This window comes from Leptonychotes weddellii, chromosome 5 (genome assembly GCF_054177405.1).
Source record: "Leptonychotes weddellii isolate Sample4059 chromosome 5, ASM5417740v2, whole genome shotgun sequence".
Taxonomy (NCBI): Eukaryota; Metazoa; Chordata; class Mammalia; order Carnivora; family Phocidae; genus Leptonychotes; species Leptonychotes weddellii.
Window position 1 is genome coordinate 24,910,415 of NC_138373.1, and position 27,666 is coordinate 24,938,080.

Genomic DNA, 27,666 nt, shown 5'->3' on the forward strand with positions numbered 1-27,666 from the left:
TGAGCAGGAGGAGCAGAGGGAGAGGGAGAGAGAATCTCAAGCAGACTCCGAGCAGAGCAGGGAGCCCCACCAGGGCTTGATCTCACAACCCTGAGATCAAGACCTGCGCGAGACCAAGAGTTAGATGCTTGACCAACTGCGCCCCCCAAGCGCCCCCCCAATAAAGTATTTTTATGTGTAACCACGTGTAACTTTTAAGTGTAGCTAAAAACTTATAACCTGATTGGGTACAGTTACATTGTCCTATGTTCTTATAGTCAGTTTGCTTCTGAGTATGATTATTCTGTTGGTTGATGACTTCCTTCCTTAAAGATATTGATGGTGATGTTTTCATTCTAATTCCTCAGAGAGAAAATAGAAGATTTATTACAAAGTGAAGAAAACAAGAACTTGGATTTAGAGCCATGTACTGGGTTAGTTGCCCTGAATATTCTCATGTGCTCCATTTTGGTCTTTGAAACACACATTCATAGTCTTGTTATTATTTGTATGATGTAAGCACTAACTTGAGCATTAACACAGTGGGGACCATGGTATATTGAGACAGAATGAACAGTTTGTCCTATCCTGGAGGGGAGAAAACCCTTGTGCATCTTTGGCTATAAGTTACGCTCCAGAGTGGCATAATTACTTTAGCCTCGGAGAGTGCTTAATACATGAAGGCTTAAAGGGAAGAATTCACCGTCAGGCTGCCTCTATCCTTTTAATTTCTCTCTGCAGTAAAAAACAAAAGTGTCTCAAAGAGGCAGTGACTCAAACACCTTACTTCCCTTTTACTTTGTGACTAGCTTCACAAAAGTGTTTTAATGCATGTGTCTACTTCAGAGTCATTGGACAGTCACAGGAAGTGATACTGTGATTGGACAAGAACTTTTACCTCTTGGATAAATGCGGTATAATAATATTAAAGAAGATTCTGATGAGGACGAGTGATGAGGGATCCTGCCACCTCACACGTCCCTCCTGTATTTTGTTTGCGTATTACCCGTCACTTCTCATGGAGTTGCTTTTAAAAATTAAATGTATTTCCCCAACCAGTGCTTGATCGGTTAGGGTTTTCTTTTAATGAGCCCAAATCAGTACCTTCTCTTTTGTTTTTATAGGTTCCAAAGAAAACTAATTTATCAGACTTTGAGCTGGAAGTAAGTGTTTATATTATATGTGAGAACTCTGTGAGGGACCCAGGATTTAAAACTAAATACAATCTTTTAGCTCTCTTTGCACTTTTGAGATTCTGCAGCTTTTGGTGATTTGACCATACCATGCTCTTGGGCAGTGCTTTATTGTGCTACTTCCCCTACTTGTTAAGTTCCTTAAATACCCACTAATTTTCTGTTATTTCTTAGCAGGTGCTTTTAAGCCTTTAAAATTTTCTTTTAATTGTCACTTTGGCCTTAAGTCCATTAAGTTCTGTATGTATAGTGTTCTTTGAAGGTACATGATACAGATGGGTTTTTTTTTTTTTTTAAAGATTTTATTTATTTGACAGAGAGAGACACAACACAAGCAGGGGGAGTGGGAGAGGGAGAAGCAGGCTTCTCGCGGAGCAGGGAGCCCGATGTGGGGCTCGATCCCAGGACCCCGGGACCATGACCCGAGCCGAAGGCAGACGCTTAACGACTGAGCCACCCAGGCGCCCCCAGATGGGGTTTTAAGATCTAGAAAATACCTAGATGAATGCTCTTTCTAAAGCAGGGGTGGACCATGGGTGGGTTTCAGGGGGTCTCTGAATCCCCTGAAATCACATCCATAATTTTGTGCATGTATTTTTCTGGAGGTGTTTCCATTGAGTTCTATGTATTTTCACCCCCCCCTTTTTTTTTTTTTTTTTGAGAGACAGAGAGAGTGTATGAGTGTGCACGTGAGGGGGTGGTGCAGAGGGGCAGAGGGTGAGGGAGAGAATCTCAAGCAGATTCCACGCTGAGCATGGAGCCCGACGCAGGGCTTGATCTCATGACCTTGAGATCATGACCTGAGCCGAAATCAAGAGTCGGACACTTAACTGACTGAGCCACCCAGGCACCCTATCTCTGTATTTTCAAGTGGCTCTCTAGCCCAAAAATTGAACATCATTGTTGAGCAGTTGGATGTTTGTATTTGATGTTGGGGCTCTTGTTCTCCCATTAGAATCTACCAGTGATACGTACTTGGAATTTACTTTGAACAAAACAGGAAAAGGGCCATTGTCCTCTGACTAGGCTCCTTTCCTGTCATGTTACCCTTGCACTGTACTCCATGTGGGTTCCAGATTCTTCTCCTTGGCTGTCGCAAGCTACCATGCCAAATTACAGCAGAGTTACTTTTCTCAAACCTCTTCTATGTATGCCCATACCATTTAAAATGACCTTCACAATTTCACTTAGGAAGTAAATGTTACTATATTTGGAAGCAAGATTTGACTGTGTGGTAATGAGCTGACTGTATTAGGTGATCCATGACATCTCAGTAGATGCCTATGTCCTAAAAAATTAATTTGAAATCAGTTACACTCCTGCCTTTTAAAAGCAGATACAGGGAAGCCTTTGGGAGCTGAAATATTATGGATTAGACTTACTATAAAGTATTCATTGTAATAGTTATTTTATATTTAATAAAACTTACTGAATTATCGCTATAGACTTGCTTTGAAAATACCTAGGGTTTTAGCTGTCATTGTCTCATCTAGTGATGTCCTGTTGTGTCTCTCTTCTTTAGGTATCCCAAAGGCATTCACGTTGACACTTTAGAAACTGAAAAGGTAACCCCAAGAACTATCCAGAGCCAAACCCATGCAATGATACATTGAACATGCTGAGAGTCAGGATTGACTCGTGGCTCTGCTTCTTGTGAGCTGGGTGACCTTGGGCAAGTCACTTCACCTCTGGAAGCCTCATCTTCCTCATTTGTACTCTGGGGATGAGCCTGACAGTGATGGTCTGTGCCTGTTTCACAGCTGTTTTGTGGTGATCAAGTGTGTCAGCGGGCATGAACATGCTTTGTAAACTTGAAAGTATGCAAATGTTAGTATGCATTCTGATTATGGCAGAAAGCTGTAGTGCTCTGCATGAAAAAAATGGCTTCCTGTTGGCAGGCACGTGAAATTAAATGATAGACTCTGGGGCATGAGTATCGCTATGGCATGTATTCCTGAGGTGTGCTGTTGGACCCGTGGTGGGTAATGGGAGGCTGATGGTGGGCTCTGTTAGCAAAATTTCAGAATTTTAGGATTTCGTTGTTGCTCTTAAGTCGGATGTCTGATGAAATAAGAGATGAAGTAAATTAAAAAATCTTGCTAGAAGATAAATCTCAAACTTGGACATAGGATGTGATGTGCTTAACTGATACAAAATGGAATATATGAGAAGGAAGGGACTGGCTTTCTGACACATTACCAGGAAAGCCAGGATTTTTTTCTTATGTCAATTAAATAGGATACGGAAATTTTATTTTAAAGCCAATTGTTTAGAAATTCACGTTCACATGCAGCATAACTTCTTAGTGTTCATCGTGGGAAGTGTCTTATTCTCATAGTCTGTTGATACTTTGAAGTGACCTCTGTTGGGGTGAATTAATAAACCATGAGCAAATGTCGCGCATGCGCAGAGGCAGAATTTTGGTTTGTAACACGCCAACTCAGTTTTCACGGCATTTCAAAATACTCTCAGCGGGTTAGCCCATGAAAGGCTGCGTTGGTAAAACATATAACTTTGAATGGTAGCAGAATCTGAGTTGTTTGAAGTCAGGTTGCTTCTGGAAAGTTGTACATCTCCTTTATATCTTTCAGAAAGAGCGCTACATCGTCATCAGCAAAGTAGATGAAGAAGAGCGTAAGAGGAGGGAGCAGCAGAAACTTGCTAAGGAACAGGTGACTGAGTTATGTTCATGTCTTTTGGGTGAGAAATGGCAGCTTGGTACTGATGTAGGCCTTCCTGCATGTTTGTAGATCCTGTGTCACATTCAGTGTAATGAATAGTGTCTTAACATAGCAGCACTGAATTGGCAGAAACACCTAGAACAAAACAAGGGAAACTTAAGGTTAAGAATTTAGACATAGGGGCGCCTGGGTGGCTCAGTTGGTTAAGCGACTGCCTTCGGCTCAGGTCATGATCCTGGAGTCCCGGGATCGAGTCCCGCATCAGGCTCCCTGTTCAGCAGGGAGTCTGCTTCTCCCTTTGACCCTCCCCCCTCTCATGTTCTCTCTATCTCATTCTCTCTCTCAAATAAATAAATAAAATCTTAAAAAAAAAAAAAAGAATTTAGACATAGCCACCAAAGTGAGTCTGACATGTGAATCATCTATGTGAGTCAGCCTCTAAAAAAATGTATTCTTGGTCATCATTCAGATTGTGTGTCCCTGAACCGCATGCCCATTAGCTAATACTGCTGTGTTTAGCCTCGGGCACAGTTGCTGGTCTTCCTAAAACAAACTGGAACCTGTGATTCGACAGATTAGGATGACATGGTGGTATTTGCATTGTCAGAGCATCACCCTGGTTGCTGTCTGGAGAGTGGATTCCAGTGAGGAGGACCGGAGGCAGGGAGACCAGTTAGGCTGTGGAGTAATCTGTGAGATGTCGGTGAGCTGGAATAGGATACTGAATAGCAATTTAGGTGGACCCTGGAGATGTTTAGAAGGTAGACTCAGTGGGGGCGCCTGGGTGGCTCAGGCGTTAAGCGTCTGCCTTTGGCTCAGGTCATGGTCCCAGGGTCCTGGGATCAAACCCTGCATTGGGCTCCCTGCCCCATGGAAGCCTGCTTCTCCCTCTCGCACTCCCCCTGCTTGTGTTTCCTCTCTCACTGTCTCTCTGTCTCAGATAAATAAAAATCTTTGAAAAAAAAAAAAGGTAGACTCAGTGGAATTTGGGATTGGGTGTGGGTGGTGAAAGTGGAAGGGAGAAAAGAAAGATACTCAAGCTAGAAATTTGAGCAAGTGGGTAGACTGGTGTCAGATGGGGTGGCCCAGAGTGATTTTAAAGCCAATTGGGGGGACAGGTGGAGGAGGCCAAGAGCTCACACATGCATAAGGCAGGACCACATCTGACTGGTCTAATCATTAAGGATGCAAAAAGCCACTGCTGAACTGAGACAGTTTCTTGCTTCAGTAGAGAAGGAAGATCAGCCAGAGGTACCAGCTGCATGTGGTCCCACCCACCAAAAAGACAGCACTGAAGCCAAAGGGGCCTGGGGACTACTGTGTGAGTTGTGGCTATCCCATTACCAAGGAGCCAGTTCTGGACCGCGGCTGAGCACTTTTCTGTGCTCTAGCTGTATTCTGCAAAGGAGGGTGGGCAGAAAGCCCCCTGCCTCATCAGAACCTGGGAGGCAGGGAGAATCCCTCATGACAGCCTCCCAGGAGAAAGAGGGAGGCAGGCAGGAGAGGGCCTCAAAGCAGCCCCTCACAAGCCTCTGCCTCCCACCCACTCTTCCCGGGGTGTTCCACCGACACAGAGATGGGTCGTGACTCAGGCCTTTGCCCATGTGGTCTGTGTGGATACATGCAAGGTCACCAGGGCACCATGGCACAGCTGTCCCCTCAAAGTGGAGAAGGATGTTACCTTCTGTTTTTGACCCGGTGACGTTTTAGATGTCTTGGGGCGTCCACGGGTGGGTGTCCTGTAGGCAGGTTTGTCCTTCTGGAGCGCAGGAGAGAAGGTGAGGTGAGGGCTAGGTGTGGCTGTCGTTGGTGGGGAGAACCAGGACTGGGCTGGAGCATCCACCGTGTGCCGAAGAATGAAGATAAGATGGTCTGGGGTAGGTTCCTGAGGGATCTGGCATTTAAATGATAAGCAGAAGTAGAAGAATGTACCCGGAGAGTCTTGTGACCAGCAGCCAAGGGAAGAGAATGTTCAAAGAGGGGAATGTCAACAGAGGAGAAGTTACGGATAAAGATGGAGATGTGGCCACTGGGTTTAGCCTTGGGAGTCCTTTTTTTTTTTTTTTTTAAATGATAATAATAATTATTTTTAAGTGTTGCAGTAGAAGTTTAGTAACAGTTTTGAGAGCTAGAATTCCAACCCAGAGGACAGAGGAGAACAAGATAGAAATCTAAGAACCAAGGGAACTGGGATATTTAGCAGGGACCCCAGCACAGCAGTCATCATTCCAGGAATTCAGCTGTTTATCCACCTGACAAAGACCTCTGGTCACAAGGAACAATGAACACTTTGGTATAGGAATTAGGGTCGAATTAGTTATTCACCATTTGTAGCATACTCACCGTATATTCCAGCATTATGGTAGGTGCAGAGGGTGTCAGAACAAACGATTTATTTATTTATTTGAGAGAGAGCGTGAGAGAGTGAGCACTGAGCGGGGGGAGGAGCAGAGGGAGAAGCAGACTCCTCACTGAGCAGGGAGCCTGACGTGGGGATGGATCCCAGGACCCCGGGATCACGACCTGAGCCGAAGGCAGATGCTTAACCAACTAAGCCACCCAGGCGTCCCAGAACGAATGATTCGTGGCTTTCCTATCTAAGAGTTACCAGTCTATCTGGGAGAAAGTACTAAAAATGTCATTAAAACATAGGGTTATGAAGTTTTTAAAAAACATTTTTAAAAATTAAAAAGAAATTTTAATTGTGGCAAAATACACATAACAGAAAATTTACTCTCCTGTTTCCAAGTGTACAGTTCTGTAGGATTAAGTGCTTTCACCTTGTTGTGTAGCCACATCATCCATCCTTGTCACTGTTCTCATCTCATTAGACACAAACTCCCTGTCTGCACCCCAGCCCCTGGCAACTCCCCTTCTACTTTCTGTCTCTGTGGGTCTGACTACTCTGGGTGCCTCATGTAAGTGGAATTGTGCAGCATTAGTCTTTTTGTGACTGGTTTATTTCACTCAGCATAATGCCCTCCAGGTTTACCCGTGTTGTAGCAGGTGTCAGAATTCCCTTCCTTTTAGAGCTGAATAGTAGTCTCTTGTCTGTAGTCCATTGTCTGTAGAGACTACATGTTCTTCATCCATCTGTCATGGACACTGGGTTGCTTCTGCCTTTTGGTTCTTGTGAATAATGCTGTTATGATCATGGGTGTGCAAATATCTCTTGGAGTCCTTGCTTTCAGTTCTTTTGGGTATATACCCAGAAGTGAAATTGCTGGATCGTGTGGAAATTCTATATTTACTTTTTTGGGGAACTGCCATACTGTTTTCCATAGCGACTGAACCACTTTACATTCCCACCAACAGGGCACAAGTGTTCCAGTTTCTCCATATCCCCGCCATCACTTGTTAGCCTTGGGAGTAGTTTAAAGAGATGAGCAGTTTCAGTGGGGGTGAGGCCAGAGAGAGGGCTGCAAGGAGCGAGTGAACGGAGAGAAGCCTCGAGTAATGTAGCTATGATGAGACAGGAAGGGGCAGCAGGTGCATCCAGCTTAGCACTGAGGATGGGGTATCAAGATAGGAGAGAAATTGAGCCTATTCAGACATCATTGGGAGGAAAGGAGAGAAGAAACTGGGTGGGGCTAAGTCTCAGAATGCTATGCTCCAAATGTACAAAAATGCATTTGACAAGGAAAAAAGCCAGAAATTATGAGAATGCTTGATTTGATCAATCAGTCAGCTGCTAGATGGGCTTCCTCAGAATTTAATGCAGTATTGAATTTGGCCAGCAGGTGGCAGCTTTGAAAAGTTTGTATTTTTAAGGCCATTTGCTGGACTTGGAAATTTCAACAAATGATTTGAAGTGATAGGTAAACCCTAGGTGCCATTATTTTAGTAACTATTGAATAGTTTGGGACTTGCTAATTCCACGTTCTAAAACAGAAGAAAGGTGTGTACATAAGTTATGTCAGACGCAGTTCTTTGGGATCATGGAGACAGAACAGGGAAACTAAAGCTATCTAACTCAATATAACACTAAAGTGTTTTTGGGGGCTACATTTTAACCGATTCAGATAAGGAATATGTGTACGTCAGTAGTTTTCTTGGTTTGTTTCTCTAAATCAGGAAGAACTGAATGATGCTGTGGGATTTTCTAGAGTCATTCATGCCATTGCCAATTCGGTAAGTGAACCAGGCTTTTTCTTTTTTTCAGCTAGATTCCTGAACATGACATTTAAGGTGAAATGCTTAGTCATCATTGCCAACTACCCATTTGGTCACGTGTAGAATGTTTACCTGGTATGGAGAGAGACTTTGGTTATAATGCGCTCAGTGACATCATAATTGCCGATTGGATCCACACCATTTTCCAGAAGGTTTTCTTGTGGGGGCGCCTGGCTGGCTCAGCCGGTAGAGCATGTGACTCTTGATCTTAGGGTTGTGAGTTCGAGCCCCACGCTGGGTGTAGAGATTACCTAAAAATAAAAAAAAATTAAAAAAAAAAAAAAAGGTTCTTGTACAACGCATAGGAAGGTTATACTATGATTTCCTTATATGGCTACATGAAACTTACTTTTATTATTCTCAAAACCATTAAGAACTGGAAAAGGCAAGTAAGGAGTATGGGGAGAAATAATCAGGTATCTGACTGAGGGTGTTCTGTTCCATAATTAGAAGAGTCTAGAGGACAAAAATAATTGTGTTGAGTTCTTCTGCATAACTGTAACTGAATTGTGTGTGATAGCCTTTGTGATATTTGATAAGTTTTAAAATGTGTTGACCTTTTGTGTAAATATGCTAGAGCATTCCGTGATTGGTATGGCGGACATTTTTGCTTGTTTTCTAAGTCCCGTTGGAAAAGAGGCCTCCATGTCTTGGCGTAGATAAATTGGGCCAGGCTGCTGGTGGTTTCGTGGATTACACAGCCAAGTCAGACAGCTTGCTGGGATGCTCAATAGCCTGGAGGCTAAGACTTTCTGTTCCTAGAGTAGCTGGCCATGGGAGAAGGAATTATCTCCCCTGGAGAAGGAATCATCTTGTCTTGTCGCTTAGGTGCTGAGCTTTGCACCCAGGACACTTTAAGGCCGTAGAGATCCCCTCTTTGTTCCTCCAAGTGCAGGCTTGTGAGAACAGGAGCACTTGAGAGGGGGCATGCCACTGTCCTCCACTGGGGATGAACAGCAAGTTACAGAGCCCTGTGAAAGAAGTCAGTGAGGTAACCAGAACGGGATAGAAAGTCGGATGAGTCTGGAGAGAAACAAAGGCAAGAGAGTCTGTTCATGAATGCTAAGACAGGTATCCAGAGAAGCAAGGAGGAATTTCTGGTCACATTTGCTTATATCATCCACACTTAGCCAGCAGACTTCAGAGAAGTGGTTGAATTGACTGAGGCCAGCCCTGAAATATAGACCTGTGGGGCATCACTTGGCTTTGAGCTCTCTTGTGGCCATCCCGATAGTTGGGTCTGTTTGCCTGGTTCATACCCAGATGCCGTAGCTGGCTGTGTCCATCTCCCTGTTGTCTGTCTGCTACAGAATAATTTACAACATGCTGCTGACCGTTGGTAGTTAATGACACAGAGCATACTACGAAGACAAGTCCCCTTTATCAGTGACCCAGACATTTAAAATTTAGAAGTCACATACCTTAAAAACACAGAGTCAAGCTCTATAAAGCCGGTGAATACTCAGTACTCTTAAATATTTATATCACATCACATTCTTTCCCTGCCACTCTTTGTAGTAAATCTGTGTTTCCTGTATGTTAAAAAACTTATGTTATACTAATTTTACACTCACAGCAGTCACAGAAATAGTACAGAGTTTCCACTGATCCCTCACCTCGCTACCTTCTGCTGATGCCTCATATAACCATGTGGTTATCTGAACCAGGAGGTGAATACTGGTATGATGTTATGAACCAAACTGTAGGCCTTACCTCAACAGCATCACTTTCCCCACTGAGTTCATGGTTCTTTCCAGGACCCCACGTTGCATTTACTTGTTTCTTTTCCTTAGTCTTCAGCAGTCTGGGCCGTCTTTCGTTGTCTATTATAATCTCAGTGTTTTTTTTTTTGTTTTTAAAGATTTTATTTATTTGAGAGAGAGAGAGAACACGAGCGGGGGAGGAGCAGAGGGAGAGGGACAAGCAGACTCTGTGCCAAAGTACAGAGCCTGATGCAGGGCTTGATCCCACAACCCTGAGATCATGACCTGAGCCAAAATCAAGAGTCACATGCTTAACCGACTGAGCCCCGTGGTGCCCCGGCCCCCACCCTTTTTTGAGCACCTCCTCATTCTTTGGCATCACAAGCTGTTCAGACTCATGTTGTATTTTCCCTGCCTCAGTTCTAGAATCCATGAGTTCTCCAAGGAGCCCTGGTTCCTTTTATTGGATAATGATTTTTAGAAACCCAGATCTGGCACTGGGTACTACTGTGGTGTTACCGAGCCAAAAGGACAGCTTGTCTGTTGGATTTGGAAGATTTCGTATAGAACAATTTATTTCTAAGAATTACGTTTAGCCCTATGAGTCAAGAAGTATCACTCTGAGGATGTACTGGGACACAGTCAAAAGCTCCACTGTGATGACCAGATGCTTTCTGTTAAAAATGGTGTCACCTGGCTGGCTAAATCTAAGTCGATGCTCCATTTTGGTAGTTTATTTTCTATCACAATGGAGTGATTTACTGAACACATATTATACTTCAGTTGGTAGAAAAGCGATAAATTGCATTGGAAATTGTATTTAAGAACATGCCCCCTCAATTTTGACATAGATGTGAAGGGAATGAGAATTCATTGTTTGATAGAATTAGAAATTAATTATTTTTACCTTTCAGTGTTGTCACAGATATGTCTTTTAAAAATCAATGAGTTGTTTTAAGGAATACACTCCTAGAATAGATATTTGGAGCCCGTTCACAAATTATTGACAGTTCAAGGTACTTAGCCTTTTCAGTTACTTTTTTGAGCCCTTCAATAAAAATTTTACTACTTCTGATTCTTGAGGGTGGCAAGATAAATAAAAAGCAGAGATCAATGATATCAAAGTCATTGGAGCTTTTACTTTGCATAATGGATTTAATACTCTAAGAGTAAAGAGGAATAAAGCCAGCCCTAAGTTATTTATTTGCATAAATATATTTTTTAATATCAAAATTAAGTTTAGTAAAAAATCCTCATAGAATCTGAACCATACATTTCACTCTCAAGCCCCAGTATAATTTTGTGCCAAGAAATCTTCTCCTTAACCCCGACTTTCTTTAGGGAAAACTCGTTATTGGACACAACATGCTCTTGGATGTCATGCACACTGTTCATCAGTTCTGCTGCCCTCTGCCTGTGGTAAGTGACCTGCCTCCTAGCCTGTGTTAAAAAATTCACCATCTCTTGCCATTTGCAACGACGTGGATGGAACTAGAGCGTATTATGCTGAGTGAAGCCAGTCAGAGAACAACAAATACCATATGATTTCACTCATATGCGGAGTTGAAGACCAAAAAAAACAAATGAGCAAAGGGGAAAAAAAGTGAGAGAGAGAGAGACAGAGGGAGAGAGAGAGAGAGACAAACCAAGAAACAGACTCTTAACTCCAGAAAACAAACTGATGGTCACCAGAGGGGTGGGGGGCTGGGGGGGCGGGGGGGAACAGGTGATGGGGATGAAGGAGTGCTCTTGTGATGAGCACTATATTGTACACCTGAAACTAATACAACACTATATGTTAACTGGAATTAAAATAAAAACTTGAAAAAAAAGAGAAGAAAAACTCATAATTGCTTATTACCGAGAAAGCATTCTTTACATGAGCGCTGTTTCCTTGTATGCAGCACGTTCCCAGAGATTATCTCATGTGCTTGGGTGTACATTTTTTAAGAGATGTACTTACAAGCTGTTGTAAGGGATCTTCAGTCATCTGCCATTGCCAGAGCAGAGTTGGGCATTTGTTTCAACTTGATGCCAGTGGTTTGCTCATTTAGTGCTGGGCAGGCATTCTCGACCACAGGCGTGGTCTTCTAGTTTGTTGCTGCTAACATTAGCCATAATGGGGCCATTGAAGGTGAGTAGTACTTCAGGTCAGCTGGACTGGATCAGGTCCTACAAAATTCAAAATTGTTGCTGACCTCTTGCTAGGCTGCTTCCCTTAGATTCTCCGTTAACCTTGGTGTTTTTTTGCTCTTGGAGCCATGTTGGCTCAGGGCACCAAGGCACAAGCCTCTTCGGCTCTTCAGGAAAAGAGTTCCTCTTCTGTCTCTTCCTCTTTTGCTCCCTAACTGTGCACATGGGCTCATCTTGCTTGCCTCCCATCACCATGTCCTCCCCCTCCTTTATTTGCTCTCTCTATTTTGAGAATCTTAAACAGGCTCCATGCCCAGTGCAGAGCCCGACGTGGGGCTCAGTCTCATGGCCCTGAGATTACGACCTGAGCCAAAATGAAGAGTCAGACATGTAACCGGCTGAGCCACCCAGGCGTCCCTACTTCACATGTCTTATGAGACATTGTTCCATCAGGATCTTGATGTCTTTCTTTGGAAAAGTCCAACAAAGCCCAGCTGTGAATACAGTGGGTCTCTTGCTCCCCTTGTCCTGTTTCTGCAGCCTCAAGGTTGTCATTGCTTCTCATGACAATGGTATCACCCCCTCTGGGACTCAAAGACTTCATGGTGGTGAGTCTCAAACATGATGGATATGAATGTGCAGTGTACAAATCTAGAGAGCTGATGTTTACTTCAGATCAACTGCTTCTATTGGCCAAGTCGACCAAAGCATAGCAGCTCCTCTTATGATTTTTTGGCCTTAAACCAGGGAAGTGACTGGTAAGGGAAGAGGAAGTATATTAAATGCTGCGTTTATAGGTGTTTTTAACACCAAACAGAGTTTGGCACATAGGGGGCATTAAATATTGATTTTAAAAAATGAGTATCTTCCGACTGTGCCAGTTTTATAATCTGATATATGGTTCTGTTCACATCACTGACAGTACTCAAAATTCTGAACCTAATCCCGTCTTCTTTGCTTTTCTATACGGCTGATTCTTTTTAGCCTGACATGGCAAGCTTTCTGTGATCTGGCCCAGCAGCCCTGTGTCTTCTAGTCACTTGTGACCCTCTTTATTCCCATCCGGACTGGCTCATTTGTTCCTGGGACTGCTTTATGTTTTTTCCTATCTGTGATTTTGGTATACGATTTCCTCCTTTCTGAATTCTCTCCGGCTTTTCTCCACATTTGCCTGTGTACAGCTTTACCTGTCTTACCAAGATCTAGCGTATGCCTCTTCCACGAAGGTTTCCCTGCCTGCTGCCTTGCCCAAGAGGTGATCTTTCCTTTCTCTGAACTGCCACAGAACTCTGTAGCTCTTGAGCATACAGTTTTTCTTGACCCCTGTCCCCTTCTTCTAGGTGATTAGCTCCTCGGACAAGGAGTGTAACCTTTTTATTGTCTGTGTCTAAATGCCTAGCATAGCACATTGTATGTAAGCACTCAGTAAATGGTACCTTGAACGAAACTACTGTAGTTCTGAATCCAGTTCTCGTAGAAAGAGCTTGAGATTTGTTGCGGTGTAGGACGTGGGTTAGGAGACATGGCTTCATCCCTTGCTTTATTACTAAGGTGACCCGAGTCAGTAATTGAACTTTTTTGTGTTCTGCCATTGTCAGGGGGAGAAAATTGGTTTTCTTCCAACTAGTTTTGGAAGAAGTGGTGAGAATAAATGAGAAAACATATTTAAAATGGTAGAACTTTTTACATGCACTGGTACCAAATTTTGCATTTAAAAGTATACTAAAGAATCCGTGTTTTGGAGCTGTCTTTTAGGGGAGACTCTTCTGAAGGATCTTCTTGGTATTTCAGTGTGACCTTTTAGAAGGCATGGGTCTAGAGCTCTGCTATATGCTAGCCCTGGAAGTAGCCATAATTCTAATTTTTTCTTGCTGGTGAGGCTTTGTGATGGTATTGTGAGGTGACAGTAGTCATTATTGCATTTTTGTTTGACCTCAGCACTGAAACCACTTGTTCATGTATTGTCCGTTAATTTAACGATAGCCATTGAAAAGCTGGTAAATATCCCAGACTACATAAATAACAGTCTGTATTTACAGGCTTGGAAAGCTAATTGGAAATGGCAGTTTGCTATGAAGCATGAATAACGCTGAAGAGAAGCGTAGTTAAAAAGGGTCAGGAGTATGACTACTCAGTCTGGTGTGGCAATTATGTATGTAAATGAGTTCATTCAAAATTAGATCCATCTCATTTCGGCTTTAGACTTCCTGATCAAAATAAACTGGGAAATGAATTGTCTAATTTAGGTACTTGCTACTGGTGCTTCTTTAGCAATTTTGTGAGTAGTTAAAGCATGCACTGTGCATATTGGAAAGTCTGCGTTTTAATGGCCATTTTACCTAGCATTTCAGAGATATTCTCAGTAAAGGTATAACCTAGGTTACAATATGTCCGTTTCCTGTATAAACCATTTTATTTACTACATAACTCTGCTAGTCTCATTGTTAATGATGGATTCATTTGATAGAGCTATTACTGAAAGCTTTCTACATATAATAGAAACTTTCCCCCCTTCCTCTATTTCAGCCATAAAATGCTCAAGTTTGTCTATTTTGGTTATGCAAAAGTTTTATGTCAGATCATATGATTCCCAGTCAGTGAGGAAATTGTGATGATTTTTGGAAGGTGATTATTAACTAGAAATGAATCCGGCAGTTTATCTTAAAGGGCCTGTGTGAGGTATCACAGTTTGAGAAGAGCTGTGGAGCTTGAAATATTATGTATGTTTATAATATTGTGAGTGTATTAGTAAAATCGCAGCAAGTCATTGTCTTTTTTTTTTTGTTAGGACCTAAATGAGTTTAAGGAGATGACGACATGTGTTTTCCCCAGGTAAGCTTTCTTTGAGGATTCATTATCCTTCATTCAAAATAGTTCTCATACTGTATAAGATACAAACAGGTGATAAATAGTAATAGTAGTAATTATCTGATCATGATTATAATCCAGTTGATAATAGCTGGTTAATGGTTTAATAGGTCCAGCTGTGACCACTTGCTTTTGATTGCATTAAAAACCAGAATTTGAGGGGCGCCTGGGTGGCTCAGTCGTTAAGCATCTGCCTTCGGCTCAGGTCATGATCCCAGGGTCCTGGGATCGAGCCCCACATTGGGCTCCTGCTTCTCCCTCTCCCACTCCCCCTGCTTGTGTTCCCTCTCTCACTGTGTCTCTCTCTGTCAAATAAATAAATAAAATCTAAAAAAAAAAATAATAAATAAATTAAAAAAATAAAATAAAAACCAGAATTTGAACTGAGAGTGAAAATAGGCAGCACCTGCTTTTTCCTCACCCCATAGCCTGCTCTCTGAAGAATGGGCACAGTCTACTTGAGTTGGCTGTCGTCTCTCTTGTACGCCGCACGTGCCTTGTCCCAGTCAAGTGTCCAGTTAAGAGTGTTGTGTAGTCAGTCAAGAACTGTCTGGATGGAGATTTTTCCCCTCATCTCTAAGCTGGTGCCTTTACCTGACCGTGTCTCCCACAGTTGATATTGCATGAAACTACCAAATGCAGATTTTGACCTCCAGGAGTTTATTTTGTGCAAATCTGGGTAATACAGTAGTTGGTAACGGCGTGGGGGTACTAGACCTACAGCAGTATTGGAACTGTAGAAAAACTTACGAAGATCTTTGCCTTCCCCTTGGAATGGATGTAGCCCACGCCCTGTCGAGGTACAGGCAGTTCTAGAGCTTGTGCTCTGAGTGCGACCGTGTGTGCCCTCCCCCATAGGCTCCTGATGGAGAGGGGTTGCGAGGACTGAGCCCCAGTCTCATGTCGCAGAGTGCCTGTGCTAGTCCCAGCTGGCTCATGTGCTTAATTCTCTCGCCGGCTTTTAGGACCGGAGGCGGGCTCTTCGTTCGAGTAAAATACATTCTGGACATTGATGTGTGTTTTGTTTACCTTGTTAACATTTCTTTTGTCTTCAGACTTTTGGATACAAAATTGATGGCCAGCACACAACCTTTTAAGGTATTTTTAAAATTGGAGTTGTCACTGATAAACTGTTTTGAATTGTTCTGACTCGCTACTGGGAGCTTGGAATTCTGGTCTAGTTTGTTATTTTCAGATGCATCCAAAAAAGAAAAAAAATTGGAAAAAGACTAGAGATAAATATATTAAAATGTGATTAGTGGTTGTCTTTGGGTGTTGGAATTATTTTTTTCTCTCCTGTACTCTTTTTAAATGTAAATATTTTTAATATTAATATATATAATGTATTTTTTGGGGGTTGGAGTGGGGCACCTGGCTGGCTCAGTCAGTAGAGCATGCGACTCTTGATCTCAGGGTCATATATTCAGCCCCCAAGTTGAGCATAGAGCTTACTAAAAAAAAAAAAAAATGTATATATATATATATATGTATATACGTATGTGCGTGTGTGTATGTATGTATATATATATGTATATGAGTATATATATATATATAGAATACATTTCTGAATAGGTTATTCATGCACACACTTCATTATTTTCTTGATTTTATATATTTTGGTTATATTTTCTAATTAGGAAAATTCAGGAAAAAGTGAAACCATTTGCTATTTTGTGAAGTGACTTTACATAATTGAATGAAATGAATGCCAGAACAGCGTAGCTTTCTGGCCCAAGTTCTGTAGATATTTAACACATCTCCAAAGATGTTTCCTATGGTGATACTTTCTGCATGGTGAACCTGACACTTGCTGTCTCTCACGTTGAAGAAACCGTGACTCCTGAGTTTCTTTAAAGAACACAAGGGGGCAGTACTAGATAGACCCTTTTTTTTTTTTTTTTTTTGGTCCTGACATTCAGTGAATCCTCTGTGTTGTACTGAGATGATTAAAGCTCATAATTCTCTGCTTTCTGGTTTGCAGGATATCATTAACAACACATCCCTTGCAGAATTGGAAAAGCGGTTAAAAGAGACGCCTTTCAACCCTCCTAAAGTTGGTAAGAAAATAAAGTGATCCTGATAGTGCCCCAAGTGCTTGTGATCACGGATCTCACAGAAGGAAGATGAAACTGCTCTAGACACCATCATGCACATTTACAGATTTTGGCTGAGTTAACTTGCTCACGCCCTGTGTTGAATTACTGCTTTCTGAATAAAGATGGTCTCATAATCCTACGTCTATTTTATGTTTATAGATTTGGGGTAGATTTTAATTGCTAAACTTCACTGAGAAGTTTAGCAATTAAAGCTTCAGGGCTTTTATTTCTTAATGCTTGGAATTCTCCCAAAACTTGATGTGTCTTTCTTCTCTATGGTGCATTGTTTAAGCAGGGACAAAGACTTGGTGATTAATTGCTAGAGGTCGAATGAAAATATACTTTTTGTCTCCGAAAAGCCCAAGACCTGGGTTTCCAGATGAGGAAGGAGAGTCTCCAGCCCTGCCTCTCAACAGAGGTGGCTTAGCTGTGGAACAGTAGCAGCAAGGAAAACCAGAAGTAGGGAGGAATGTTTCTCGGGGCAGAGATGTATTGCCATGTCTGGTCATGGCTCCTACCCAGGTGTTCAGTGAACCTGCCACGTGTTACTTCCTTGGTTCCTGTACACCTCATTTTGCTGCTGACACTGTAATTAGCATTCCATTAGCTGCAGCCTGCAAACTTCTGAAGACATTGATAATTGGACTAATGGTTCAGAAATTGACAATGGAAGGTACTAAAGCAGCCAAGATTACAGCTATTTGCTTCCCTTTCTGGGTAATAGTCCAAAAAAGGAATTAAGAAGAGGAGTGAGGGTGAGGGAAGAAAGCCTAGACCTTTTCTATAACAGTATGATGGAAATAATTGATTTTGGAAATACGTGTTTCAGCTGGTGGTGGAGTAGAGGATATTACTTGGCTATCATGTTAAAAGACTTTTTTAAAGCTTAAAGTCTAATACTTAATACGGAGGTTAAAAATTCGTGCTTAAACAGCCTTATATTGACATAAGAATAAAGTCTTTGTTGTTAATTTCCATTCATACTTTTGGTTCTGTTGTGTTGTTTTTTTTTTAAAGACTTTATTTATTTATTTTAGGGAGAGAGTGAGAGAGAGAGAGGGAGAGAGAGAAGGAGTGGGGGAAGGGGCAGAGCGAGAGGGAGAAGCAGACTCCCTGTGGAGCAGGGAGCCTGACATGGGGCTCCATCCTGGGACTACGGGATCATGACCTGAGCCAAAGGCAGACACTTAACTGACTGAGCCACCCAGGTGCCCCTGTTACAGTGTTTTTGATACTCATTTTCAGAATGGTTCTAGGAAATATTTATGAGTTAAAGTTTTTTTTTTTTTTTAAAGATTTTATTGATTTATTTGAGAGAGAAAGAATGAGAGATAGCATGAGAGGGAGGAGGATCAGAGGGAGAAGCAGACTCCCTGCTGAGCAGGGAGCCTGATGCGGGACTCGATCCTGGGACTCCAGGATCATGACCTGAGCTGAAGGCAGTCGCTTAACCAACTGAGCCACCCAGGCGCCCCTTAAAAGTTTTTTTTTAAAGATTTATTTATTTATTTTAGAGAGAGAGAGCACAAGCAGGAGGGGCAGAGGGAGAGAGAGAGAATCTCAAGCAGACTCTGCGCTGAGCACAGAGCCAGAGGCGGGGCTCCATCTCATGACCATGAGATCATGACCTAAGCCGAAACCAAGCACCCCTATGAGTTATAGTTTTATACCATTCTTTCCATGTAATATTCTGGTACCTGGCAGAGAATTTACTCTAAAGCTGGTCGCTCTTCCCAGACATAGTCTTCAGCATGTGTGTGTGTCAGCGTGACGGAAGAATCATGTTGTAAAATGCTCTATCTTGCGAAATGGCCCCATGTTCCACAGGCAGCGTGACAGCAAATTCTGATCTATTTTTGGAGTTAGTTGTGCCTTCATCTTTAGATCCATTAGCTTGGAAACAGCAGAGGGCATTGTTGAATTGAGCTGCCGATATTGAAGAGAGTCTTTTGCCTTTTGGGAGGGTTGCCTGGGGTATTGATGGATACCAGTGACTGAGCATTGACCATGTACCCGGCACCATGTGAGAGCTTTACTGCATTAGCTCATTTGATCCTCCTATAAGTTTCATGAGGGAGGTTTGGTTTTCATCTCCATTTTGTCAATGTGGAGGCCCAGAGTGGGAGTGACTTGCCCAAGGTCACATAGATAAATGGTGGAACATAGATTCAGACCCAGACAGTGGGACGCACAAATCCATGGTATTATTAGTCATGACTGAAATACTTAAGTCCCACATCATGAGGGAAGAAGCTCCTTGGGACTTCAGAAAACAGTCAGAAGAGGGATCATCATCATAGGGCAAGTTATGCATGATTGTAAATAGTACCCACCAGTGTGCAGCAAGGAGGCCTGTGGCTGGGTCTTTGATGATGTCACTGAGCCATTTCTCTAGAGCCCTCATTTTCAGTGACCCTTTTATTTCACATTGCAAGGTCTTGTGTGGAGACAATTAAGAAGTAGATAGCCTTTGCCTGCTTGTCTAGGATATTTCTGCGGCATATACCAATGCAATTTGGTAGGGCAGTGTGCCTGCCCGTCTTCACGATTTGTGATATCCTTGGGAACCTCTTTTTCTTTTTTCTCTTTAGAAAGTGCAGAAGGCTTTCCAAGTTATGACACGGCTACTGAACAGCTCCACGAGGCGGGCTATGATGCTTATATCACAGGGCTGTGCTTCATCTCCATGGCGAACTACCTAGGTACTCACCACACCTATTTCCACCAAACATACCGTGGTCTGGGCTGGATCTTGCCTGTCTACCATTTCCCTGGGGCCCACTCACCCAGGTCTAAGTGGGAGGGTTGGAGGTCAGCGTTGGAGGGGTTTGGGGTGGGGCGTGCAGAGTCCATAGGAAGACCCGTTGACCCTTACCTGGTGTGGCACTTGGCCCTTATGAGTGCCTCTTACCCTTCTGAACCATGCTATTGATTTACATGGTTTGTTGTCTGAACTTTCAGCCTTTGTCTCCTTGACTGTATGTAATACTCTGCTTCTTTTCTTTATTAGGTTCTTTTCTTAGCCCTCCAAAAATTCATGTGTCTGCCAGATCAAAACTCGTTGAACCTTTTTTTAACAAGTAAGTAATCAGGGTCCCGGTGCCCATGTTCTCTCATTGTGGAAGAGCCCAGTATCTGGGATGTCAGGTAGGGATGATCGGGAGCTGTGGTGCATTTTTTAGATAAAGTATTTCTCCTCTCAAGTGACTCAGATGTTTTTCGAAAACAGAAATTGACCTTCTGGGAAATGACTTATTAAATATATTGGCTAAAAAAGAGAGAAAGAAAGAAAAAAAAGAAAACACTGCCAAAGGTAGTGCATCTTTTCCAAGACAAAGAACTGGTGGTTTTGGCATTTAAATTACGTGCAAGGGAGACTGTGTGCGTGAGTGTGCGTGTGTGTGTGTGTGTGTGTGTACCTAGTTGGACCTAACACTGCTAACATACTTTACACGTGAGGTTATTATTTATACTTGCATTATTATCCCATTAAGTAGTACTCTTTTTAAGAAGATGTTGGCTACACAAATGGCTTTTAAAGATAATCTGTGGAGAAGTTTTGATTGTCGTTTTATCCCAAGCTTTCATCTGAATGGATCCAGTGAAGTAAAAGCTTGCTCATGTACTCATTGTTGCAAGAAGTCTGTGTGATTTAGGGAGATGTCTAAGTTCAGAGCATTTTCAAAGACTCTCAAGATGATTACTTCAAAGTGTGGTTTGTGCTTTCTTGGCACGGTTGAGACGAAAGTTATAGATGTGATCCTCAAGCTGGCCACAGTTGGGCTCCGTGCCAGAGCCCTAAACCTTCTTTACCCCAGCTCTCTTAACAGGATTGGTTCTAGGAGATTCTGGGGGAGCCAGACAGAACAAGGCCGCCCACATGGGTCATTACTGCTGGGAGAAAGAACCGTTTCAGCGTTGGCTTGGTTACATCATTTCCTTACATTATATGCAGCACTTTATAATCCTATCAGTGCTTTACTGGGTAAGAACACTGACTCCTTTGGATGTCTATGTAAATACTAGTATCAGAGTGCTTGTACTTAGGTGACATGCTGCAGAGACAGATGTTAATTCCAAACATCTGGATTCCTACAGGTTTGGAATTTATGTAGTCTGAGTTAGTAAGTTTTATCACACTCTGGCTTCTTCTTTTTTTTTAATCTTTGTTCTTTTCTGTGGAAGTTCAGAGGTAAATGTGTTTGACTTTCAAAACATCTTTCAGAGAGGAACGGAAAACAGTATAGTATATATTGAAAATACAGTTGAATTTTTTATTAAGTTTTTATTTTGTTATTTTTATTTATTTATTTATTTTTAAAGATTTATTTATTTATTTGAGAGAGCGAGAATGAGAGAGAGTACATGAGAGGGGGGAGGGTCAGAGGGAGAAGCAGGCTCCTCGCCGAGCAGGGAGCCCGATGTGGGACTCGATCCCGGGACTCCAGGATCATGACCTGAGCCGAAGGCAGTTGCCCAACCAACTGAGCCACCCAGGCGCCCTTTTATTAAGTTTTTAATTTTAATTCCAGTATCATTAACATAGTGTCCTATTAATTTCAAGTGTACAATATAGTAATTCAACAATTCTATACATTACTCAGTGTGCATCATGATAAGGATACAAAGTTGAATTTTTTTTGGCATGGAAAATCAATTCTAGAAGCTAACAGTTGAATCCTTGCTGTCTCTCCATTTCCTTATGGGTAACAGGATTTTCTTAGCTCTTCACTTTTATTTTGGGGGTAGTGTTTATCTTTGTAAAACTTTGGAAGGACAGCTTATGTCACGGACCGTGGAACGTGCAGGTGACCCTAATTTTTGTTTGGATCATGACCGCTCCTTGCACTTTTATGTGCAGGATGTTAAGTCCATTCATTGTTCAACAGTATTTTTCAACTGGGACATGTTTACTCATTTTTAAAAAAAAAATTTTAACTAGGCTCCACATCCAACGTGGGGCTTGAACTCTCGACCCTGAGATTAAGAGTTGCATGTTCTTTCTACTGAGCCAGCCAGGCACCCCTCATTTTTAAATATTTGAAACAACAAGCCTGCTTCTCCACTGAAATCAACTCCTTATAAAATCAGGTGATGGATACAAATTGGTTCGATAATAGGCTGCATCTTAGTTTATCATTAACCTGTGTGACCAACATGAAGAGCAATCAAAATTAGCTTTAATTAAGAAGCTTAACAAAGACTTTATGTATTAATAGACCAGTTTATCATTACTAATAATGTTCAAGACAATTCAGAAGAACTGGACAGTAAACACATAGTTTCATTTTACATTGGGAATGTTCATTTTTTTTCCCCCTGAAACCTAGATGCATACCAAAAATAGTTGAAGATTTGGGAATCCTCCTGTGATATCACCCTGAAAATTCTTGATTTTTTTGCTCCATTTTTCCTTCCATCTGTAAAGGAAGAATATTTTCTTCATCTCTGAAGGAAAAAAGTCCAGCAGGATTTGAAATGCAAAATAAGAACTATTTTTATTCTACATTGGAATAGCTTGGTCAAGTACAGTCGTCCTTTTTTTCTTTGAAAAATAATTGATATGCAATATCATATTAGTTTCAGGTGGACAATATAGTGATTTGATATCTGTATACATTATGAAATGTGGTCATCCCTTCTCAACCCATTTAGAAAGTGGGGAAAGCACTTGCACCTTTCAACATCTCTTTCTGTGTTAATACTGACCTCATTCTTACTTCATGCAGGTTTGATTTGTGACGTTAACCTTGATTTTGTCATTTTTTTTTCAAGATTACCCTTGTAGAGAAACATTCAGAAAGGGCCATCAACATTCTCTCAAGTGGTTGATTTTAGAAAAGTCTGTAAATTTCTCTGAGAGTTTGTTTGGCACCAGCCTTTTCTCAGTATGAGCTTAACCAAATATGCATAGTCCTAACATAAACTTGAGTGGAAATCAGGCTGCCTACATATGCAAATAACTTTTTGTTCCTCTCTTACCAGATTTATGTTTAGAAAGTAAACCTTGAGGGGGAAATAAACTCCACCTATTTCTGCATTGTTCTGAATTAGCATTTGGCTGCATTAGTTATGCCTTTTTGGGAAGTTGTATTGAGAGCTATTGAGAAATCCCCAAGACAGCTGGCTTTTGAGTGATCTGCAAAGACCACATGGAGTATAAGGTGCTTTCTGAGCCATATTTGCCTAGAAGAATGTCCTGTTTTTGCATGCTGCCATTTTGTCTCTTTCCTGGCCTGGGTACCTCCTACATTTCTCCTTCCTTTGTTGGAATCAGAAGGAACGTCGTCGCAAGGGAGTTGAGCAATAGAAATCCGGATCAGACCACTGCTGAGGACTGGCTGTGTGTGGAATGTACCCTTCGTTTATGTTGTAGGCTCTCTGGGCAGGAAGTGATTTACCTTCTTTTATAACCTTGGTCAGTTTTGATCAATGCATGGAAAACCAGCCTTGGAGAAGATCCTCCGGTCAAATCCTTTTAGGCTGGAAAGAGCTAAAAATACTCTCTGCTTTCATTTTTTTTCGTACCACAGAGAAGCACAAAATCAGGCTTTTGCCTTATGTTTTATTAATAGTCATCTGTGTCGGTTAAACTGTCTCGTAGATAACCTTTTCTGAAGGTTTTTGGGAAGGTTATTTTCTATTTACCTCATTTCTTAGAAAGAGGAAGGAAATGAGCAAGTCTCTTGTTTTGGGTCATCTCTGAAAGCAAGGGAATTAAAAAGGAAGAATTGCCTGCTGTTCTCCGTAGAGGATGGCCATCTTGGTCTTGGCACAAGTGTCCTGTGTAGGAACAGGATTCCTGTAGAAATCTAGGCCTTCCTGGGATGAACATTGCTGGATGTTGTCTCTGCGCTGGAGGTGAGGAGACAAGCCATAAGAAGGAGTGATACACTCTTGGACGCATTGTTTCCTCCTCTATAAAATGGAGATAAAATTATTCGCCTCCCACAGAAGTTATAAATATCGCACGAGATGCTAAAGGACATTGCCCAGTATTTATTATTTCCCTTTCTTGAAACGGAAGAGAATTTAACATGCCGGTGGATTCTAAAAGTAGATGTGGTAGTGGAATGTGTTTTGTGTTTCTAGTTTCACGATCAGGAAGAAAATTTGTTACCATGTGGATATAAAATTGGAACAAATATAAAGGGTTCACTTTTGCTGGTACCCACCTCTTAGTGTTTGCTTATGAGGAATCAGGTGCTGATGAAGTGCGTCCATTTGGGACGTAACGGAACAAGCTATCCTTGGTTTGGATCGTTTATGAAAGTTTTCTCATTCAGACGAATACAGCGGTTTACAGAAGGTTCTGTAGGTACATGTAACCACGATCAGCATAGAGGGGGAGGGATCATTACAATACCTGAACTAAAGCACCCGCGTTTTTCCCCTTTTCCTCCATGGAAAGCCGTCATGTGCTGGCATAATACAGGCATGTGTGTCCTGTTTGACATCAGGGAGATTTTGAACTGAAGGATCATAAGAAAACAAAATACCTCCTGTCTTCCCGGCCCTTGCAGTGATCACGGGGAGAGCAAAGCTCGTTTGCTCCATTGACGAGCAGTCGCCATTCCTGCTGAGCCGCGTGGAGTGACAGGTCGCTAGCGAGTTGGCCCTGAGCCCACGTATCTGCAAGTGCAGACCCTGCTTGTCTCTCGAGAGTGGTATTCTTCTCCTCTCCTGCTGGTCCCTCATACAGAAGGTGCTGGAATAACAGGAGGATGAGGCTAATCTGTTCTGATTCCCAGTGTTTGCTGTCGGTTTTTAGCATCCTGGGTGATGGGTCAAATGGGTCTTTACGCACTGTTTGGGTTGGATATAAAGTAAGTCCGCTGTTGTGTTACAGTGATTTTCCCCACCATGAGCCTTCCATGGTCCCAACATAAGCAAGAGTTACAACACAGTTTGTGCCGTGGGTAAGGCGCAGCTGGGGATGTCACAGGCATCCACGGAACTGGTTCCGTTTGCATTTAACTTTTTTTTTTTTTAAAGATTTTATTTATTTATTTGACAGAGAGACAGCGAGAGAGGGAACACAAGCAGGGAGAGTGGGAGAGGGAGAAGCAGGCTTCCCGCCGAGCAGGGAGCCCGATGCGGGGCTGGATCCCAGGACCCTGAGATCATGACCTGAGCTGAAGGCAGTCGCTTAACCGACTGAGCCACCCAGGCGCCCTGCATTTAACATTTTTTTTTTTTTAAAGATTTTATTTATTTATTTGAGAGAGAGAGAATGAGAGACAGAGAGCATGAGAGGGAGGAGGGTCAGAGGGAGAAGCAGACTCCCTGCCGAGCAGGGAGCCCGATGCGGGACCCAATCCCGGGACTCCAGGATCATGACCTGAGCCGAAGGCAGTCGCTTAACCAACTGAGCCATTCAGGCGCCCCTGCATTTAACATTTTTAAATCACTTGATTAGCTTCTCCAGTAGAATGGCTTCACTTTGGGGTATCATGTAATATAGGATAGCTGTGGTCTCTGCGGTCAGGTGTCTGGGTTTGAATCCCAGTCCCACTTCTTACACCTGTGCCATCTTGGGCAAGTTACATACCCTCCCTGTGTCTCAGCTTCCTCATCTGTAAACGGAGAACGTTCATACCCATTCGATAGGGTTGTAGTGAGGGTAATATGCGAGCATGTCTGTAAAATGCATAGTGCCTGGCACAAGGTGGCTGTCGGTCAGCCCGGCGCTGCTGCCACTGCCTTGGGGACATTTATACTTTGACGATGTGCATCTCTGACCAGATGCCGGGAGCACATGGTCGGCTATTGTGCCTTCATAGAAGGCATCCTATAATCATAACTTTTTTTTTTAAGATTTTATTTACCCATTTATTTTTAGGGGTGGGGAAGGAGCAAGAGGGAGAGGGAGAGAGAGAATCCCAAGCAGACTCTGCGCTGAGCTGACATGGGGCTCGATCTCACGACCCTGAGATCAGGACCTGAGCTGAAACCAAGAGTCAGATCGTTACCCGACTGAGCCACCCAGGCGGCCTAATCATACCTTTTGTACTGCACACACCCTGGAGGGGCTTCCTATTCAATCAGGAGCCTTGATCAGAAAAGGGGGGGGGAGGAGGAAAGGCGGCTTGTAACTAAATGGTGTTCAGGGAGAAGATTTGCATGTGATTTCTTTTTGCTTGTTGGTTTTGCCCTTGGAGGCTTGTGGTGGTTTCTCAGTGTTTGTGCTGTGTAGCCCTTCCAGGTGTAGATTTTTACTGAGAGAGGGGAGGAAAGAAATGGCATTTACTTGGTAAACCTGTTGGAAGCTGTTTCTTTTTATTTTTTTTAACTGCTTTATGGGGATGTAAATTCACATACCAAATAATTCACACAGTTAAAGTGTACAGTTCAGCTTTTTTTGTATATGACATTATTACTTTTGAAAAATTATCATAAAATATGTGTAACATACAGTTTGCCGTTTTCAACATTTAAAAAAAAAATATTCATTTATTTGAGAGGGAGAGAGTGAGTACATGGAGGGGGAGGGAGAGGGAGAAAGAGAATCTTAAGCAGGCTCCGTGCCCAGCACAGAGCCCGACGCAGGCCTCGATCTCACGACCCTGAGATCATGATCTGAGCTGAAATCAAGAGTCAGACGCTTAACCGAGCCACCCAGGCGCCCCATCGATTCAGGGCGCTAATGATATTCACAGCGCTGTGCCAGCATCATCATTCTCTGTCCTCAGAACTTCCTGCTCACCCCAAGCAGCACCTCTGTAACCATAAAGCAGTAACTCCTTGCTTCTTCCCCACCTCACCTCCTGCGAACCTCTCATCTACTTTTCTTCGGTCTCTGTACATTTGTCCTTCTGTGAGCTCTTCCTTTTTGAGCAACTCACTGCTTCCATGAGATCTTAATCTGTGAGAACGACTGATACTTTGCAAACATCCGGACCATTTTCCTCTTCTCTTTGGTCGCCGTCTGAGGTTGAGATCACTTCTTAGGCACATAAGCCTTGAGATGTGTGGTTGCAAAGCTGTGACCTTGGCTGGGGTTTGCTTGTTTGCAGGGCTGCAGAAGCATAATGGGTAGAGCAGAGGCCTCAGCCTGGGCCGTCGTGCCCCTCGGGTGGGACCTTCATCCTCTCTGAAGCTGGGTTGTCACATCTGTGAAACGCAGATCATAAATGGCCCCCTGGGAGGCTTTACCTCAGGTTGCAGAGAAGCTTCGATTAGGCCGGTCAGCATGGGGTGTGGCATGTTGTGGAGTCTAGTTGCTGTGGCTTTCACCACAGTGAACTTCCAAGAAAGTAATGTGATTCTCGTTTTTCCTGGTACTGGGGCAGTGGTAGATGAACAAAGCGGGCTGTGTGTACTTAGCCGGGTTTTCTTGGGTGGCAGTCTCTGTTGCGAGCAGGAAAGAGGCAGAAGTGCAGGATGCCTTTAAAATCCTTTTTATAGAGAACAGCGACCTGGAATCCCCTTAAGAAAACACTGCCTGAGTGTCTTTGTGTCTTGATGAAAAAGGTCTTGCTGCGAGGTTGGGTTGTGAATGGGAAGAAGAGACTCTCTGCCCGTGTGCCGGTCACACTCGTGTGTCTTGAGCCTTAGGATGCTGGTAAGGCAGCGAGGTGAAGGGCACAGTCTCCTTCAGTTGTCTGCACCAGGAGCAGCAGTGCCCTGTGCATGCCTCTGGCCACAGGAGCCCCTGGGGATCCCAGAACCGAGGGCTCAGGGAGGCAGGATGGAGGTAGACAGTGATGGTGGTGATTGTGGGACCTTCCGTGGCCGGCTGGCTGGCTTTGCCAACAACGTGGTAGTGGTATCCATCCTTTAATTTAATTTAATTTTTTATTTTTTATTTTTTTTGAAGATTTTGTTTATTTATTTGAGA

The 27,666-nt window shown here is 42.8% G+C and overlaps 1 protein-coding gene across 7 annotated transcripts in view; it reads left to right on the forward strand.

Annotated features, from left to right (window-relative positions):
• The window catches only part of PARN (poly(A)-specific ribonuclease), a 238,436-nt gene that overhangs the window by 14,868 nt on the left and 195,902 nt on the right, over nucleotides 1–27,666 (forward strand). For all 7 annotated transcript variants that reach the window (XR_014145349.1, XR_004072584.2, XM_081819997.1 and 4 more), the window contains exons 8-18: nucleotides 348–413; nucleotides 1,104–1,142; nucleotides 2,695–2,737; nucleotides 3,764–3,844; nucleotides 7,928–7,984; nucleotides 11,071–11,148; nucleotides 14,651–14,694; nucleotides 15,786–15,828; nucleotides 16,712–16,787; nucleotides 19,418–19,528; nucleotides 19,837–19,906. Coding sequence is in view for 5 of the 7 variants with exons in the window: in XM_081819997.1 (XP_081676123.1) it covers nucleotides 348–413; nucleotides 1,104–1,142; nucleotides 2,695–2,737; nucleotides 3,764–3,844; nucleotides 7,928–7,984; nucleotides 11,071–11,148; nucleotides 14,651–14,694; nucleotides 15,786–15,828; nucleotides 16,712–16,787; nucleotides 19,418–19,528; nucleotides 19,837–19,906 (708 nt within the window). In the remaining 2 variants the exon portion in view is untranslated. The remainder of the gene's footprint in view (nucleotides 1–347; nucleotides 414–1,103; nucleotides 1,143–2,694; nucleotides 2,738–3,763; nucleotides 3,845–7,927; nucleotides 7,985–11,070; nucleotides 11,149–14,650; nucleotides 14,695–15,785; nucleotides 15,829–16,711; nucleotides 16,788–19,417; nucleotides 19,529–19,836; nucleotides 19,907–27,666) is intronic.